This window comes from Aotus nancymaae, unplaced genomic scaffold (assembly GCF_030222135.1).
Source record: "Aotus nancymaae isolate 86718 unplaced genomic scaffold, 86718_ANA_hifiasm-v0.15.2.pri h1tg000064l_1, whole genome shotgun sequence".
NCBI classification, from domain to species: Eukaryota; Metazoa; Chordata; class Mammalia; order Primates; family Aotidae; genus Aotus; species Aotus nancymaae.
This window is the reverse complement of record NW_026988479.1, coordinates 24,320,463-24,339,895: the sequence shown is the minus strand read 5'-3', so window position 1 is coordinate 24,339,895 and position 19,433 is coordinate 24,320,463. Positions and strand designations below refer to the sequence as shown.

Here is a 19,433-nt window from a genome sequence, read left to right as displayed (position 1 = left end):
AGGCCCTCATTAGCTCCGTGTCTCTCGGGGTCGGCTCTCTCATTGGCAGCTTTCCCGTCCCGCCCCCTGCATGCGGGCTCCTCATTGGCTGGTTCATTCCTGCCCGGCGCAGGTGTGCGCGCCTCGGGGCCTCAGCATCAGGACCAGGGCCCAGCTGCGGGTTAAGGGTGAAAGAGACAAAACTGAAGCTTTGAAGACCTCAGTTATATCCAACCTCTGCGTTATTAGCTCTGTGTCTTCTCTGTGTCTCACTGTTTCCTCTTTAATAACACAGACGAAGAGTCCTGCTCCACCTTTCTAGGTGGTTGTAACCATCTTGTAAGATAAGGAGTGTGAAGCCGTTTGCAGTGTCTGCAAGTGCTGGAAATTGCTGACCAAGCATGTGGCCAGGGTGGGAAGGCGCTACCCTATTCATATACTGACATAAGCCCTATGCTTTCGATACGGCTGTTATTTATGTGTTTGCAGTTTTTATATAGTTGTTATGTCAGACTTGCTAGTTTATCACGCTGTGAAAAACAGATTTCCTCTGGCAGAAAATAAATAGGGATGGGTTTCAGAATAAAGAAAATCCGGAGGCTGGGGGTGGCTCAAGCCTGTAATCCCAGCATTGTGGAAGGTCAGGCGGGGGGATCGCTTAGGCCAGGGATTTGAGACCAGCCTGGTCAACACAGTGAGACTCAGAGACCCCGTTTCTAAAAAGAAAAAAAAAATTTCGCCGGGAGTGGTGGTGCACACCCTGTAGTCCTAGCTATTCAGGAGGCAAAGGTGGGAGGCTTGAGACCAGGAGCTTGACTATGATTGTGCCACTGCACTCCAGACTTGAGTGACAAAGACCCCGCCTCTAAAAATAAATATATAAAAATAAATACAATCCATACTTAGTCAGATTATGGCTAAAATAAGAAACTGGGCCGGGCGCAGTGGCTCACGACTGTAATGCCAGTACTTTGGGAGATCACTTGAGGTCAGGAGTTCGAGACTAGCCTGGCCAACATGCTGAAGCTCCATCTCTACTAAAATGCAAAAATTAGCTGGGTGTGGTGGTGAGCGTCTGTAATCCCAGCTACTCAGGGAGCTGGGGCGGGAGAATCGCTGGAACCCGGGAGGTGGAGGTTGCAGTGAGCTGAGATTGGGCCACTGCACTCTGGCCTGGGCGACACAGTGAGACTCCTACTCAAAAAATCAAAACAAAACAAAAACAAAAAACTGAAGGGATTCAGAGACTGGTGAAAGAGCTTATAGCTGGGGTTCTAAGTCAGCATTGAGACTTAATTTACTTGGGCCAAACTGGATTACTACTAGTAAACTGGTAGATCATGCATTTGTCATAATCTTAAAATTTTATTTTGGCAATGTGTCAGGATGCAACACCTTTTAAGTTCATTTGCAGGTGGGAGGTGGGCGGGCTGGTGGAGGTGGTCCAGGCACAGGGGCAGTACACTCACCCTAGGGCTGGGAAGCCTGTGCTGTTCAGAGTGGCCTCTCTGGGGTGACTGGAAAGCCAGGATGAAGGCTGACATGGCCGGTACCTTGGCTTCCAAATCTTTATGGATGACAGCAGCTCCCTCAAAAAGATTCCAGATACTCCCTTAAAACAGTTTTTAAAACAAGCATTCATTAACCATTGTGTGCCAAGTTCTCTTATGTACTGATGTACTCTGTCATTTTTTTGTAGGGTAAATCATGTTAGTGTTCAAATTCATCTTCTTGACTACATTTTGCTTGTAATTTTAGGGTCCTTTGTAATTCTTGAATCTAGAGCTGTTTTCTTCTGTTAGGAAGCCCTTCTAACCCTACCAGCCCATTGACAAGAGTGTGTGCTCATCATCATCGTGAGAGAAATTCAAAATAGCTGATAAGGGAAAAAGCAAGTAGGCACAATTCTTGTGGCAGAGTGCCAGACTGGGAATGCAGTGGGGTGACTATCATTTTATCTTCTGTTGTGTAACAAACCATTAAAAATTTAGTGGCCTAAAGTAACAGTCATTTATTTTGCTCACACTGCACCTTAGGCAGGACTCAGTAAGATGAGCTCATCTGTTGCATGTGGTATCATTTGGAGCTGCTCCACTGGGTATGGGAAGATCCACCTTCAAGATGGCTTACTGGTTGGCAAGATAGTGCTGGCTCAGCTGAAAGCTCAACCAGGGCCCTCAGTTCCATTCCACAGGCTACTTCAGCTTGCTCTTGGCATGATGGTAAGGTTCCAAGGGTAGCATCCCAAGACAGGAAGTGGGGATACCAGTTTTTTAAGATTTGCATCCAGAAAATGGCAGTGTTACTTCCACTGTATTCTATTGGTCAAGCAATCACAAAGCTCCAAGGAGATTCAAGAATGGACATAGGCCCTACTCCTCAATAAAGGTGTCAAGGAATTCTGGAGCCATTTTAAAACCACCACAGTGAACTTGAGAGCATGGACATCTGAGTGGATAGGAATAATATACTCATTGACTAGCACTGGGAATATGGGAAAAATGGTTTATGGAGCTACAGTATACAGACAGGATTGGAAAGATAATGAAAATGCAAGACCAAATCCCAGGAAAGGCTGGCCCAGCAGAGGGCCATTCAGCCATGAGTTTAGGTATGGAAGCTAGCTGAGAAGCAGAGGTAAAGAAGACAAAGACAGGCAGTCAGAAGGTAGGATGAACATGGGGAAACTGAAGGTCAGAACAAGGCCGAGTGTCTGTAATCTGGTGAAACAGTCAGTAATCCAGCAGTACAAGTGCAGTAGTCAAAGGAAATAAGACACCTAGAACCAAGAAGCAAACCCAAGAAAACAAGTCAATGCTAGAAAAGAGGGCAGAAATAGGATCAGATGCAGTAGCTCAGGCCTGTGATTCCAGTACTTTGGGAGGCAGAGGCAGGTGGATCACCTGAGGTCAGGAGTTTGAGACCAGCCTGACCAATGTGGTGAAACCCCATCTCCACTAAAAATACAGCCTGGCCAACGTGGTGAGACCCTATCTCCACTAAATAGGAATTCAGATTTAAGAAATACACAGGAATCAGAAAGAGGCAAGTCAAGGAGTAAGAAAACAGACAAGATTTCAACACTGAGGCAGGGTGTGGAAAGCCCACACTGCATCCACTTGGCTGTGCTGCTGAGATCTTGACATACCTTTCCAGAGCATCAACGAGGCAGGTCAGCAGTCATAAAGTGCCCATAACGTTCCATATACAATATGAATCGGCAGACAAAAACTCTAAACTCCTGAACTGCGGTTATTTCAATTCAGGTTTTATTAAAGTTGTTTCTGAATATTTTTCTCAGTGATCCTTATTCTGATGAATATTACATTTCATCTTTAGTCCTGCTCATTTGATTTTGCTTTAGTGTTTTAAGAATCTTTATTTATTTATCAAATCCTTTGCCATGAATGAGAGCACTAAATAACATATCAATACCCAACTGCCTGATTCCTTTGTAGCAGTAAGAAAAGTCAGTAAAAGATTTGTACAATCCAAGTATGAAAACACCAAGATCCCACTTTCAAGTGAGAGTGAGCCAAAGCTTCCTTAGTATCATCTGCAAGCCAATGTCTTTTCACTATACCATTAAGGTGATGCTGTTTCTGTCTAAAAATGTGGGTTTTGTGTGGTGTGGCTAATTTTAAAAAAAACAGAAGGTAGAAGGAAAATAAGTCAGCAAATGATTAGCTTAGAAGCTTTTTCTACTCATCATTAACCAGTCTTCCCTTTTCCCTAGACTTCAGACAGCCATAAAAAGGCAGGAAAAACAATGTGCATAATAAAAAAATAAAATAAATATCCAAGAGCCTACCGTAGTAGGCATTTAACACATTTCACTTAATCTTCACAATGTTGTGAAAGAATTAAGTTCAAGCCTATGCTCCATTATGCTGCTTTGGCAACCCAAAGCCCTTCAGCTTGAGATTCTTACTATTATAGCTTCATCTTCTAATTCTAAATTTACACTTTTAAGTCTGCAAAACTACTGAATAACAGAAGAACCTAAAGTCATTCTCAATTTACTTGCCAAAATGGGAGGTGTAAAAAGTATTAGAAAATTCTTCTAGCTTGGGCAATATAGTGAGACCCTGCCTGTAAAACACAAACAACCCCCGCCCCGCCCCGCAAAAAAAAAAAACCTAGCCGGACATGGTGGTATGCTTGCCTGTAGTCCTGGCTACTTGGTAGGCTGAGGTGGGAGGATCGCTTGAGCCCAGAAGGTAGAGACATCTCTTTAGGTAATCATAACATTCCATGCCTAAAATTATTGTTAATTCTAATTAATGTTAATTCTAACTAGTAATGATAGCTAGCAATAAAAAAACACATAGAGAGCAATTATAATCAGCTCATTTTCTTATTGTGACCATCTGTCAATCTCATAGAAATGAAGGCAAAAAAAGACAACTTCCTATCGTGAATCTTGATTGTTCCTTAAATTTACAATATACACTTAGTGGAATGCCAAAAGATGTTCTGGTTTTAAAAGCTTACCACCAATCTTTTGATTGCATTGTAAAAGTGCATATTTACTTTTTTTTTTAAGTGTCTAAATCTGATGAAGATGGTAGGGCCCACAAGGAGATGGCTTTATTGATATGCTTGTGTGCTGTCTTATAGTTATCCATAATGTATAAGAGGACAACTTTTTACCATTCCACTGAATGAGGTCATAGAGTTCCAGTGGAAATGGATTTATGAGTAATAACTTAAACCTAAACCTATACAATCTGGATATCCAACAACATCTGACTGTCTGCTGGGGACTTACTTGCATACCCAATGATTGACATTAATATCTAGTTGTTCTTTATTCTTATTCTCATTGAACTTTACTCAATAGTCTAGAGATTATTTTCCTTGGGTTCAGTCCTAAAAAGACTAGATTTTCATACTTTAGAAGCAGAAAGGGTGAGATTCGATCATTAAGGCCTCTTCCAACATTGAAATAATCCATAATCGACTGCCTTCCTAAACTCTGACTGATGGGTCATTCATTCATTAAGTCATTTATTGGACAAATCTTTTACAAAACACTAGCTACAAGACTTGGAAAAAAAAACCACATAGGCCCATTAACTCTAGGAGGTTAAAATATAAAAGGTGAGCTAGATATTTATACAAATGTGACCTAACAGATACAAAAAATAGGAAATAAAGCTTGTCAGTATAACAGAGGTAGTGATTTGTGAGCACCAACTTAAAAAAAAACAAAACAATAAACATCGTGGGCGCAGTGGTGAACGCCTGTAGTCCTAGCTACTTGGCAGGCTGAGGCAGGATTGTCTGAGCCCAGGAGCTGGAGGTCAGCCTGGGCAACAGAGAAAAAAAAAATTGCTAAGAGGAGAGAATACTTAAGTGTTTTTATCACCAAAAATAACATACAGCAGGAGGAAACTTAAAAAAAATTTCTGCATAACTATTAATAAATAAGAAATCATGGGAAACTAACATTTTTGTCCTGATCATCACCATTTCCCATCATCTAATAAAGGATTATAAGGCAACATTGACAAAAGGGCAGAGAAGTAAGGGCTGGGTTGTAGATAAATTACCTAAATAGAGCCATGTGGGTCATTAGCTGTTAGTGCTGCCTCAATCTGCCTGAAATGATTATATGACACGGAGGCTGAAAATAATTTGAAGATAACTCAAAGACAGCACAAGGCTTTTTGGCCATTCTTGCTTGAAAGGGTCCTGGGTATCTCAAATTTCCTGATGCTCCTTGCCTTCCAAGTCTCACCTAGACCTTTAGCCCCTGCAAATGGGGATGAGAAAGGGGTGGGTATCGGTTAATGATGTGAGCATAAAGCCTATCTAGTTGGGATTACAAGGACAAAAGATGGCTAAAAGGAAAAAAAACAAAAGGTAAAGTCCTGAAAATCTATATGTATAAAAATCAACACAAATGATATAAATTTATACAACTATGAAGCTTTATCCCCTAAGTACCCAAATGTTGAACCAATCCCTACCGTCTCCTTTATCCACAAAATACAAGATACTATACAATTCCTGTTATAGGGACCGCTAGGAAGGAACATGTAGTTGAAAACATATAGTTAAAAGGACTTTGGATTCAAATTCATCAGAGTACCATTTTCCTAAATATGTTTTGATAAAGGCCATGGGAACACTTGTCACACTGTTCAAATGCCCAATGGTAAGACTTCTGATGAGACCAAACAGGTCATATTAAATCAATAGAATATCTTAGAAATAAAGCCAATATGACTAAATCCAAAACATATCACATGAAGTACCTCATGTACAATACAAACCTAGTTTAATAAATAAAAGAAACATAGGTGACTGCACTCTGGGAGAACATCCAGTTCCTGATGGCCTCTTCACAGTCTTCTCTGAGACTCCACTGCCACTTCCACCCGGGCAAGTCTAATGGTGCGGCCATGAAGTTTGTAGCCATCTTGTCTTACTAATGCCACGGTGCCAGGCTGTACCCCAATGCCAGCTGGCACATGACAGATGAGTTCATGCTGATGGGGGTCATATTTGTCACCAATGGGTGTTAGTTTCTCCAGGCCATGCTTGGCAAACACACTTTTCAGCTTTGCTTCTAAAAGCGACAACCCTCGGAAGACCTTCTCCAGAGTGAGCTTCTGGTCCCCTGGCTCTGTTTCTTCAGAAATGCACTCTGTAGTCTTCTCCAAAATGTCGGCCACTTCCACCAAGTCCTTACAGAAACTCTGGATTCCTGCAGGGAAGCCAGACATTTTAATTGTTTGTGAGGAAATCACTCTGTCCTTGGGCATAGAGTTTGGGTAAGGCCTAGATAGATGGCTAGCATGCTGAGCAGTACAGCAAGTGGAAAGGTTGCCACACAGGACTCAGAGATCATCACTGATTCCCAACCCAACCGACAAATCAGTGTCTCTCTCAGAAGGCAAATATGACTAGGAACCTGACTTGGAAATGGAAAAGACAGAATCCAAGAACTAGGTAAGACTATATACAGCAGGCTTAAACCTGTTCTTTAAAAACAACTATTTTAATGTATCATGAATTTCTGTTGCTATTTGCTTGTAGTATTGACTTATGTACATTTTGAAAATTCCTGCCTGTTCCAGTTGTGCTAAGGCATTACATTCTCAACAGGGACAAGACATTAATATTTCATGAGAAGGAAAGTAACAATAAAAAAGAAAGTCAACAACACTATGCTAAGGGGTGTCAAGAACGGTTTATTCTTGAGGACTGGCTAAATAGGAGCATGAAAGTAAGATACAGCCATAGATGAGGTTAAGTTGGCTATGAAGTTGCTGGAGATGGACCACAAAACTTGTCTGATTTTTTTTTTTTTTTTTTTGAGACGGAGTTTCACTCTTATTACCCAGGCTGGAGTGCAATGGCACGATCTCGGCTCACGGCAACCTCCGCCTCCTGGGTTCAAGCAATTCTCCTGCCTCAGCCTCCCAAGTAGGTGGGACTACAGGCACGTGCCACCATGCCCAGCTAAATTTTTGTATTTTTAGTAGAGACGGGGTTTCACCATGTTGACCAGGATGGTCTCGATCTCTTGACCTTGTGATCCACCCGCCTCGGCCTCCCAAAGTGCTGGGATTATAGGCGTGAGCCACCGCGCCCGGCCACTTGTCTGATTTTTTAAGAGTCATATGAACTGTTAGAAGATAAAAGTAAATTCAGTTGTTGAGAAATCCCATTACTCTCAATTCTAAAACTTGATTTTTCTTACAGAAATAAGGGCAAGAAATATCATCATTAGAGATGTCTATGACACAATACCAAAGCTCCAGTGGGGGGCTGGTGAGAGGGAAGGACTTTGTTAATCTGACTTTAATACAGGGACAGGCTTAAGGGTCTGTGTCAAAACAGGTAGCTACCTTAAAGTCAAAGACATTTTTTTCTTTCTTTTTGAAACTGAGTCTCACTCTGTTGACCAGGCTGGAGTGTAGGGGCATGATTCTGGCTCACAGCAACCTCTGCCTCCTGGGTTCAAGAGATTCTCATGCCTCAGCTTCCAGAGTAGCTGGGATTACAGGTGCCCGCCACCATGCCAAGCAATGTTTGTATTTTCAGTAGAGACGGGGGGTGTCACCATGTTGGCTGGATGGGTCTCGAATCCTGATCTCATGTGATCTGACAGCCTCAGCCTCTCAAAGTGCTAGGATTATAGGCATAAGCCACCAAACCCGGCCAAAGATATTTTTTATTGTCAAATAAGTCTCTCACCAAATATCTTGGCATCTTCCACACATCTCTGGGTTCGCCTCCTTATGTTTTCACAATCAGCTACAGCTCTCTGGTATCTCACCTGAACATCAAAAGCAAAATCAAAAGGATGAGAAAACAAATGCCTATTGGTGGAAGAGAATGTTTTTGCTTACTTTACAAATTTCGCCCTTCTGATAGGTTTTTATAAAACAAACTAGGAGTTACAGAAATCTTAAATCAGCTACTCCAAACCCCTAGTCAAAGCAGAAACCTACTCTTTAGCAGCACTGCTAGGTAGTCATTTAGCCTGCTAGTTCAAACTCCTAATAGTCTTTAAGCTCATTATCTTGAGAAAAAGCTTTGTTTTTCACATTCAGCCAACACTGCCAACCTCCAACTTCCTTTCACTGACTTGAACTTAGGATAACTGAGAATAAGTTTTCAAAGTATGTCATCTAGGCAGGGCATGGTGGCTCATGCCTGTAATCCCAGCGCTTTAGGAGGCCGAGATGGGTGGATCACCTGAAGTCAGGAGTTCAATACCAGCATGGCCAACACGGTTGAAACCCTGTCTCTAATAAAAATATAAAAATTAGCTGGGCATGGTGGCAGGCGCCTATAATCCTAGCTACTTGGGAGGTTGAGGTAGAAGAATCACTTGAACCTGGGTGGCAGAGGTTGCAGTGAGCTGAGATGGCGCCATTGTACGCCAGCCTAGGTGACAAGAGTGAAGCTACGTCTCATAAAAAAAAATGTATGTCATCTATTTGGAGGCAGTTATTTTACCCTCTTTAGTCCTTTTCTTTCTCAATCTTATTACAATTGTTGGTTCTTTCAATTACTGTCATGAGGTATGCTTTCCAGCCTCCTTACCTTTTTAGGTGGTTTTGCTTTCGAATTCCTAACTGGTTTATCTATCTCCCTTTAAGTGTGTCTAATGTCAGATATCTAAGTGCTGTGACATAACCGGAAACTGAAAAGAGATGACTATCTTTAGCCAGTGGTGTTTTTGAACTACTACAGTTTTTTTCCTGCCCAGTATACCTAGCAAGGGAGTGGAGGAGGGATGAGGGATAGCACATAAAGAGCCAATTAGAGAAAACTTCATTTTAAAAATTGACGTAAAAAACTTTATGTTGATATTTAAACTAGAGAGAGGATATGAAGAACAAATAGAAAATCAACTCACCGTTAAATCTTGGACTTCCTTCTCCAGTTTAACAGCTTTTATCCTTAAGGCTCGTTCAGCAAGAGAGGGCCCAAGCTCATCAGGAGGGTCCTCAGAACGGCAGTCCTCACCAGCAGTTCTCTGGATGGCAGTGCTGAATAGAAGTTGCCATCCCCTAAAACAGGAAGGAGGCGGCACATAATTAAGAAATGCCATCATAAGCCAAAATTACAACCAAGTTTAGAGACCAGAGATCTTTCCAGATTGAATCTCTGGAGAAAGTGTTTTCAGTTATAGTAACAAATGAACACTTAATGAAGTCCTTGCTATGCACCAGACACTATCATCTTTTCTTCTCACAACAATATGTGAGATAAACCCTACTGTCATCCCTATTTTACAGATGAAAAAAATGATGCTGAGAGGCTTAAAGCATGATGTCCTGCTCAAGATCACATAGTTGGTATTCTGCTGGGTCAGGACACTGAGCACCAAGCAGCAGAAATAGCCAGAACTAGGTAGACAAAAGTCAGCATAAGGAAAGCAAATGCTAATACCCAGAACCAGAGGAGCATTATCAGAAGTGGGCATTCAAAAAGTCATATAGTTCTGGTTCAACCTTCCATCTTACAAATGGGGGAAATTAAGTCCAGTAAAGGGACCTTAGCAAACCGGAGTTAGGCTTAGAATTCTAAGCCTTCTTCACTACAAGCTATAAGGCTTTTAGGAGAACATGTGCTGAGAAAGAAATTCCAACCTATATATAAGATCAAGTCAATGAAATACAACACTATATGTTACCGTTAGTGAACTACAGACACAGGTGAAAACAGGTCTTTGCATTCAACTCATTATGTAATCTAGAATTTTGTACACCTAAACTCTTTTTGAGTTCACACAGAAAGAAATTTGGACTAGGGGCTAGTCTACAGCAAATCTTGGACTGTGGCAGTCCTGACCTCCAGGTCAAGGAAGTTTCTATTGTACCTCTTGGATCTTCGTAAATTGACTTTTAAGTAAAACTGTCATGAAAATCAATCTGAGTACAAGAGTTCTTTAAAACCATTTATATGGACTGGCATATATTGTAGAGTGGCCCTTGAGGAGACAGCCGAACAAAGGCTTAAAGCAGGTAAAGGAGTTGTCTTTAAAAAAGGGAAGAGCATCCTAGGCAGAGCAAACAGCTAGTTTAAAGGTGTAGGCAAGAGGACTTTTATCTCCTTGACTTTCCAAGCCAGTCTTAAATTCAATTATTATAATCTGGTGTGTGATTTTATAGACAGTTCCACATTTTGGGGTCAGAAAATATAGTCACAGTGGATCTGGGGCTAATTACACACAGTGAAACACCTCCTTCTCCCTAAAAAAACACATTTATCCAATTGAAAAAGCAGGTCAAAATAGTCTCAGGGCCAGTTCAAAGGGAAAATAGCCAAAGCTCAGACCAAGAAGTAGGGGGTGGCAGGTGTGGCCAATCTCAATTCCTACTGCTTCAGAAGTGGAATAGGGAGACAGCTTACCAAAAGGAACCATTTTTCTTCTGATCGTTTCCTTACATCACCAACAAGCTGCCAAAAAGACTTGAGAACGGAAAACAAAACCAAGTCCCGAAACCCTGAATGCAACCTCTCACTCAGGTGCTAGGGGGTAGGATGTTGGGTCAGGTGTGTTACATATATAGTTAAGCACATTTACCAGATTCTCCCGTAGCTTACTTTACTATTCAGAGGTCCAACCCTACCTCCTACTCAACCATTTTTATTCTCTTTCCCAGGAAGAAACAATGTGTGGGCAATAGACCTTGAAAAAATTAATTAACATGTCTCATTAAATAACAGCGCCGATTCTAAAGCCCGGACTGGTTTCTAGCCTGGGTTCCACTGCTTCCCAAATATTTAAGTTTGGAAAAGTTACTCAACTTTTCTTTTCTAAGCCTCAGTTTCCTCAATTATTAAAAAGGGGAATTAAAAAAAGGACCATCCACAGTTCTGCAGTCGGCCTCGTAAGCGACCAATAAAAGCTGCCGATGGATAAAGGCAGCAAATGGAACTTGTCTCCCGAAGGCTGATGCAATGGCCGTTTCGAGAATCCAAGTTCAGCGGCCTTCTTTTACTGACAGGTACAACAGTGCCCGGATAACGGAGAAAGGACTGGCCTAAGATCCCACGGAGTGAGGGGAGAGAACCCAAATTTACCCACAGGTACAACAGACTGGGAGAAGCAGCTGTGAGAGAGGTACGTCCCTCCCCTGGGGGCTTAGAGACTTCTCACCTTCCAGGCCATGCATGACCTCGGATCTCCCCACCTTCCTCCGCCTAGGACTGAGGCGCGGCTGGGGGCCTCAGTTTTCCCGTCTGCAAAATGGGGCCGTGAGTGCACGGTCGTAGAGGGAGAGGCTTGGTCCCATCGTCTACGCTCAGATAACTCTCGCCTTCCAGCCCACAACTACCCGGCTGGCTCGCTAGCCCCGCAGAGTCCTCACGCTCCCGACCCCTCGCGTGCCACGCTTACTTGCTCTCCCACGCGGCAGTCGAGGACAGTAGGCACTGCACCCGCAGCCGGCCCGCCCACAGCGACCGCACGGCCATGTTCCCGATTTGGGCTGACGGAGGCGGCGCACGCGCACTAGCTACGAGTGAAGAGACGCTCCCGCTTAAACACCAGCCTTTGCGGGCGTTTCCTTCTAAGGGCTTCCGGACTAGAACGCTATACTTCCGGTTGCCCTGTGGCCCGGGCAGTTCCCCATCCGGTCGTCCGGAGCGAACGCGACACTTTCGTCTCTCAGTGTGTTCCGCTGGTAGGCCAGGTAGTAGTAGTTGCTACAAAGGCTCCGTGTTGGGCGCACAGCAGATCATAGCTGTGCCCGCATGGAGCTTATTTGATATTATGAGTGATAAACAGATACAAGCGGGATGTAAAGTCAGAACGTGAGCGGTGTTTAAAGGTGAGGGGCAGGTGCTGCGGAAGCCTAGAATACAAATCTGGCCGTGTGGGAAGTTTTCCCAGAGGAAGGGGTATTTGAGCTGAGCTGAAGGAAGGGTTCAGGCAGAAGGAAATATCTGCAGAAAGCCTAGTAAAGAGAGAAGAGTATTGCACGTAAGGGACTGAAATATACAGAGGCGGGAGGGAAACAGGAGTAGTGGTTAGGCAGCGCTAGATCCTACGTGAGCGGTTTAAAACATTGCAGCCTGAACCATTGCCCATCACTCCTCCCAGACTTTTTCCTCTAATGCCCTTCTTATCGACTTGTTTTTTAAATAGTGTGTATTGTCTCATTGCTTCTCACTAAAATATAAGCTCTTTTAGGGTAGAGATATTGTCTATTCATTCCCATTCATTGAGTAGTGCCCTAATGTAGGTGTTCAAAATTATTATTTTTGAGATAAGAGTCTCACTGTCACCCAGGCTGGAGTGCAGTGGCAAGATCTCGGCGGCTCACTGGAACCTCCGCCTCCCAGGTTCAAGTGATGCTCCTGCCTCAGCCTCCTAACTGGGATTACAGGCACCCACCACCACCCCTGGCTATTTTGTATTTTTAGTAGCCACGGTGTTTCACCATGTTGGTCAGGCTGGCATTGAATTCCTGACCTCAGGTGATCCACGAGCCTCAGCCTTCCAAAGTGCTGGGAGTGCAGGCATGAGCCACCGCCCCCAGCCTCAATTTTTTTTTTTCCTGAATGAAATTTAGTCTGATTCTGATTGCAATGGAATGTGAAAATAAATAAAATGTAAAAGCTGTTGGAACTTCCCAAATACTTTAAGCTTTGAGAGAGATGTGGCTGTGGTCTGAATCCATGAAGCATGTTTTGTAATTCTGCTTCTTAAAATTATATCTTAATTCTCTTCCTCATTGTTCTTGTTCTATAATGACTAGGAAAAAGCAGAGACCAGATATCTCCCCTCTCAATCACTGATGTTTGTAATAGATGGCCTCCTTTATTGTCCTGTACCTAACTGAGACCAAATGGTGCCCTGAACAGGGACCCCAAGACAGTTACATCTTCAGGGTGTAATGTGAAATACACCTTTCTCAAAGGAAAAAGACTATCTTAACTACTCAGTTCATTTTAACTATGCATTAAGCTTTGCATAGAAAGATGTTGAAATTGTTAAACCTAACGAACTTCTACAGTTTGGAACACTGATTTTCATCCTGTTTAAGACAGACACATTCTTCCTTTCTGTGCTTCCTGGGCAGGCCATTCTCAACCTTTGTGCTTGAATGAACTCTCTTTAAATGAGATCCTGACCTTTTAAATTATTTTGGATTGACAGGGAACATGTGACAAATGCTATGTTTAAAGAGGCACTTTGACTGCTGTGTGGAGCAGATTGCAAGGTATAAGAAAAAAGGTAGGGAAGCCAGTGTGTTCCAGTAGCCCAGGCAAGACAGGGCTATGTTCTCTCCTGGGAGAACAGAGAGAGAGAGACCTTCCTAACCACTCTAAAGTAACTGCGTCCAGCACCCTTTTTGTGTCTTAGTATTTTATTTCTTTTGCTTCCTTGTTAAAGATTATTCCCCCAACTAGAATGTGAGCTTCCTGAGGTTATCTGTCTTACTACTGATTTCTGGTATCTAGTATAGTAGGTACTCAATAAATATTTGTTGAATGACTTAAGTTGGATCATATCAGTGAAGATAGGAAGATATGGATGAATTTTAGAGATTTAGGATGAAAAGCTGACAGACTTGCAAGGATGGATTGGTGATTGGGGTCCACGGCACTTGGAGTTGTCAGCTTAGTTACTAGTCCCTGAAATTTTTTTTTTAAGGGAATGAGAAGTGTTCCTTGAGTACTCTGAATCTTGTCATAACATGGGTTATGTGCTTATTGTACTGTAGTTATTTGGGTCAGATTTTCTTTTCTGCGTGTCTGTGAGTTCCATGAGGACAGAGCTGGAGTATTTCATCTTTTTATCTAATCCGATGCCCAACTCAAATGTGTCATGACCAATAACTTATATTTTCTTTTTGGCCTTATGAAAAAGGTGACGTGGTTTAGGGAGGTATTATGATTCTCTTTTACATATGAGAAACTTGAGGCTCAGAAAGGTTGGTAAACCTGTGCAAGATCCTCCAGTAAGGAGACAGTTACAGTAGAATTCTGACAGACTAGACACTTGGCAGTGTTGGGAAGGATGGAGCTTCAAGTCTACCTTAGACCTGTGGCTCACACTTTGGAAAAACACAACCAAACAAGGCTTTTTTTTTTTTTTTTTTTTTGAGATCGAGTCTTGCTGTTGCTCAGGCTGGAGTGCAGTGGTACAGTCGTGGCTGATCGCAACCTCTGCCTCCCAGGTTCAAGAGATTTTCCTGCCTCAGCCTCCCAAGTAGCTGGGATTACAGGCATGTGCCACCATGCCCAGCTAATTTTTGTATTTTTGGTAAACATGGGGTTTTGCCATGTTGGCCAGGCTGGTCTCGAACTCCTACCTCAAGTGATCCACCCACTTTGGCCATCCAAAATGCTGGGGTTGCAGGCGTGAGCCACTGTACCTGGCCTTTTTTTTTTTTTTTGAGGCATTTTAACAACCAAGAACAAGAATTGGCATCTGTGCCTTAGCCATTTTGCTTACATTTCTCCTAGTTGCCCAACGTTCATCAGGTTGCTGCTTGCATCCATGCATGCACTCATCTATTTATTAAGTGCTAGTGTACTTCTGAATGTTGCAGTACAGGGGGAGGGAGATAAATGGACGACGTAGAGCTTTAAGAGTAAGGGTTCTAGGGTCAGACTTCTTATATTCATGTGCTGGTTCTACCACTTCCTATGTGAGCTTGGGCAAATTACCTGACCTAGCTGGGCTTCCATTTCCTGAACTGTGAAAACTAGGATAATATAACTTATCTCAGGGTTTTAGTGAAGACTAAAGGCATACTGCCTGGAAGAGTGGTGAGTTAGCACCAGGACTGGCTACGTAATTTAAAGGGCAAAAGGAAAAGCAGAACCCCGTGTTTAAATATTATTAAGAAGGCAATAATACAGCATTAAACTACACACAGGGCCCTTTTAAGCATGGGGTCCTGTGTGACTGTACAGGTTGCATGCCTGTGACGCTTGCCATGGCTCATAGTGCCTGACACATGGTGAGTGCTTGATAAATGTTAATTATTAATTACCCACAGCCACTCCTCTCAGAGTGCAAGATCTGTTGGTGAGAAAAGACACTTAACCCCAAAGTAACGGCATAAGAAAGAGTATGACAGACACTGAAGACACAGTTGGAGTGTTGGGCGACATTCCAGGATCCACATTTAAAAAAAAACACTGAAAATCCAGAGTATGTGAGCCCCTTTCACTGTGAAAATGCAGGTGGAATTTGGATGAAAACTCTCAGTTATGTATTGGTTACCTTTTAGCTTTTCGTGGCTGTAATTATCATGTAAAAGTAATTTCTTCCTCAGTGGAAAGAACACAGGCTTGTGAGTCAGACATTTCTCATATAGCTAATAATAAGAGCCACTTTTTTTTTTTTTAATAGATGGGGTCTTGCTATTTGCTTAGGCTGGAGTGCAGTGGCGATTCACAGGGATGATCATAGTGCACTAGTTTCAAACTCCTGGGCTCAAGTGGTCCCCCTGCCTCAGCCTCCTGAGTAGCTGGGACTACAGGTGTGTACCACGATGCCTGGCTAGTGAGAGCTACTACCGACTAAGCATTTCCTATTTCTCAGACAGTCTGCATGATGCCTACTATGTATTATCTTATTAAATCTTCCCAAAAATCTTGGAAGAAAAGTACAATTGTTAACCCCATTTCACAGATAAGGGAAACAAGAATCAGAGCAGTCAAGTGACTTTCCCAAGGTCACCCAGCTGGTTATCAGAGGCAGGGATCAAACCTAGCACTATCTGGATCTGGGCTTATAACCCCTAAGTCCTATGCTCTGCCGCTAATCAGTGGGTGATCAATGGGTCAGGTTATTTTTCCTGCTGTGGTCTCCAGCTACTTCAGAGGATGATAAAGTTTGGGTGAGGCTAAAGTCTGTAAAACCTTAAGTGGGTTAAAATATGTAAACTCTATAGCAAAGTGTCCAAGGTTATTCTGAGATTTTCCTTCTTTCTTCTTGAGCTAAGCTCTGACTTTTAAGAAGTGGTTATGTCTTTTTTGGAAGGAAATGCATTAAAGACAGACCCAGAAAGTACCTAGAGTGTTGAGACAGTAGTGAGTAGCACAGTAAGGAGACTGCCCAGGACTTGAGGTCCATACTCCCCTTATAAAAGTATCAAGTGTTTATAAAAGGTTTAGCACCCATGTGAGAGAAATAAGCCATCATCCTCTTAATTTCTCTTGGTTTTACTTAATATATAGAAGGGCAGACTAGTGGGCCTCTGAGTGCAAGATGAGGACTTCATTAGAATAAAGACATATTGCCTCTTGGATTTCTAACCCATAGCACCAAGAGCGTCAGCATCATAGAAGTTAGGTAAGGGACTTGATTGACTGAAAGACCCCACCCTACAACATCCTGTGGACATTAGAGCTCTGTGCTCCTGTCACTGAGTATCACTGTGAGCTTAAAATATGTCAGCTGCTCCATTTTTCATTCCTTTTGTGTATTCAGAGCTCTGATTTTAAAACACTCAAATCTGAAAGATTCCAGTAGCTGCACTCTTGTCTAAAGCAAATGAGGAATGACTGTAGAATTTGCATGTCCTCTATAGCTTTTGTTCACATGTATGCAGGCAGGGATAATGTTATTGATTGTTCAACCTCTTTGCCTTGCCCAGGGGTTGTCAGTAATGCCCAATATGAATCCAGTTGTCACAAGTGTGATCGGATGATCAGGTCTTGTCTCTTTCACTGCACCACCAATGCTTGAGTGCTGCCTCCCTTTGCCTTAAGGACTGGGAGTATGATGCTGTGAATGGGATGGAAGGGGTTATTCACATGTGCTTTCATTTCTTCTTCAGAAGGGAAGGCAAAGACATCTACAAAACCTTTACGCTGTGCAGACATCTGTTTCCCTCCATCCTCATTTCCACCCTTTTAAAGTCATAAGGATGCTCTCAATTTCCCTCTTCCCTTCTACTTCTTCCCTCCCCATATCCCCTAAAATCATGCAGACAATAAAGACTGGTCTTTTGGGTGCCCTGGAGAATGAGGGCTACTTCCTAGTCTTCTCTTGGTGTCTCCTTGTGAAAAAAGCATTTCTTCCTCAGGTGGACAAGCTGATATTTCCTTTGGAATGAAAACCTTATCCTCTTCCTAGGTCTTCTTCATTTCCCATTCCTGAAGCACAGAAAGACAAGACAAATCAATTTGTTGAATGGTCTAGTGTGAGATGGATAAAGACAGTGCATGGCACCTAGTTAGATGAAGATCTCCGCTGTCCAGGTTGCATTGGGTTCTAGCCCCTCCCCGCTTTCTGTGGCCCTGAGTAAGTCACTTCTCCATGCTGGTCTTTCTTGTCCCTTCATCCATTCTCAACATAGTTGCCTGAATGGTCTTTAAAAAATGTAATTCATATTCAAAACCCTGTGCTCAAAACCTTCCATCATGTCACAACAAGATTCATTATGTTAGAACAAGTTCTTGGTTCCTCAGTGGCCTGTAAGGCTTTAGATAAAAGGCTGGTAAATGATAGTCTGTGGGCCAAGTCTGGCCTATTGCCTGTTCTCATATCATCCATCAGCTAAGAATGATTTTCTTATTTCTAAATGTTTGAAAAAAAATCAAAAGAAGATGACTATCTCGTGACATGAAAATTATATGAAATTCAAATTTTAGTGTCTGTAAATTAAGTTTTATTGAGACACAGCTGTTTTCATCATCATTTACATATTATTGATGGCTATTTTCATGCCACAATGGCAGAGTTGAGAGGTTGTGGAACAGATCACATGGTTCAGAAAGCCTAAAATATTTACTTTCTAGCCCTTTACAGAATAAGTTTGCTGACTGCTGGTCTAGATGATCTGGCCCCTCACTGGTTACTTCTCTGATCTTGACTCCTAATGCTCATCCTTTGTTCCCTTCACTGGAATCACCTAGATCTTCTTGATGTTCCTCAAATATATCAAGCTTTTTCTCACTTCAGGGACTTGACACTTGCTCTTCTCTCTGCCTGGATCATCCTTCCCTCAGCCCCATGCATGGGTCTCTACCTCACACTCCATTCAGGTCTCTGCTTATGTGTTACCTTCTCTAAAAGGTCTTTGCTGTCACTGAGCTTTAACCCTTTGGAAGGTTCATCTTCTCTGGCATCACATTCTTTATTTAGGTATGGTATTTAAAGTCTTGTCTTCCCAACTCTATGTGACCAGGGACATTTTTGGGTTCCCTGTTATGTAACCAGAAACTAGAATAAGACTGGCATATAGTAGGTCTTCAATAAATATTTGAATGACTGACTAATTGTTGGAAAGAATAAAGTCTCTTCCCTCTCAGGCTCTGAAAGTCAATTCCAACTTGAGGATGCAGCTCCAGCCTAGACATAGAGCCATGCTTTTTATTTTATTTGTTTTCTGAGACAAGGTGTCACTTAGTGTCATCTAGGCTGGAGTGCAGCAGTGTGATCAGGTCTCACTGCAGCCTCACCCCTCCCCCTGGGCTTAAGTGATCCTCCCACCTCAGCCTCCAGAGTAGCTGGGACTACAGGCATGTGCCATCACACCCGGCTAATTTTTTTGTATTTTTGTAGACACAAGGTTTCACCATGTTGCCCAGGCTGATCTTGAATTCCTGGGCTCAAGCGATCCTCCCACCTTGGTCTCTCAAAGTGTTAGGATTACAGCTGTGAGCCACTGTGCCTGGCCAAGCTATGCATTTTAAAAGTCTGTGCTGGTGTGATCCTAGACAAAATTTTGCCGATTCCCGAAGCAATGTTGATATGAAGCTAATAAACAGCTGCTTTTTAAATGTATTCTAATATGATATGCAATTTCAGGCCATAAATGATCAGGCGCTGCCTGCCTCAATGGGAAATTCCATGCTCACTCTCCCTCTCTGTGCTCTAGCTGCTCTGGCCTCCACCTGGCCATCAGACACAATTGACAGACTTTGGACCTGCTGTCTCTTGCTGGAAAGCTTCTGCTCTAGATTTTCTCATGATGGTCCTTCTCATCATTTGGGTCACTGCTAGGAGAGGC

General features: G+C 42.7%; 2 protein-coding genes across 3 annotated transcripts in view; both read right to left on the bottom strand.

Annotated features, from left to right (window-relative positions):
• Window positions 1–3,226: 3,226 nt before the first annotated feature.
• Window positions 3,227–11,950, bottom strand: GRPEL2 (GrpE like 2, mitochondrial). The gene is made up of 4 exons (XM_012454116.3): window positions 11,852–11,950; window positions 9,362–9,515; window positions 8,191–8,272; window positions 3,227–6,694 (listed from the first exon to the last, which is right to left on the bottom strand). The coding sequence occupies exons 1-4, from the start codon at window positions 11,926–11,928 to the stop codon at window positions 6,330–6,332; spliced, it is 678 nt and encodes a 225-aa protein (XP_012309539.2). The 5' UTR covers window positions 11,929–11,950; the 3' UTR covers window positions 3,227–6,329.
• Window positions 11,951–16,617: 4,667 nt separating this feature from the next.
• The window catches only part of AFAP1L1 (actin filament associated protein 1 like 1), a 68,947-nt gene continuing 66,131 nt past the window's right edge, over window positions 16,618–19,433 (bottom strand). For both annotated transcript variants that reach the window (XM_064366501.1, XM_012454238.3), the window contains one exon: window positions 16,618–17,574. In XM_064366501.1, coding sequence (XP_064222571.1) covers window positions 17,551–17,574 — 24 coding nt within the window. In that variant the 3' untranslated portion in view covers window positions 16,618–17,550. The remainder of the gene's footprint in view (window positions 17,575–19,433) is intronic.

Excerpts from the sequence above, each read along its gene's own strand:
- GRPEL2 (XM_012454116.3), bottom strand. The coding sequence starts at position 11,928 with ATGGCCGTGCGGTCGCTGTGGGCGGGCCGGCTGCGGGTGCAGTGCCTA. Across the intron at positions 9,516-11,851 it reads ACTGCCGCGTGGGAGAGCAA|GGGATGGCAACTTCTATTCA; the intron begins GTAAGCGTGGCA and ends TTCCTGTTTTAG. Across the intron at positions 8,273-9,361 it reads AGGAAGTCCAAGATTTAACG|GTGAGATACCAGAGAGCTGT; the intron begins GTGAGTTGATTT and ends TTTGATGTTCAG.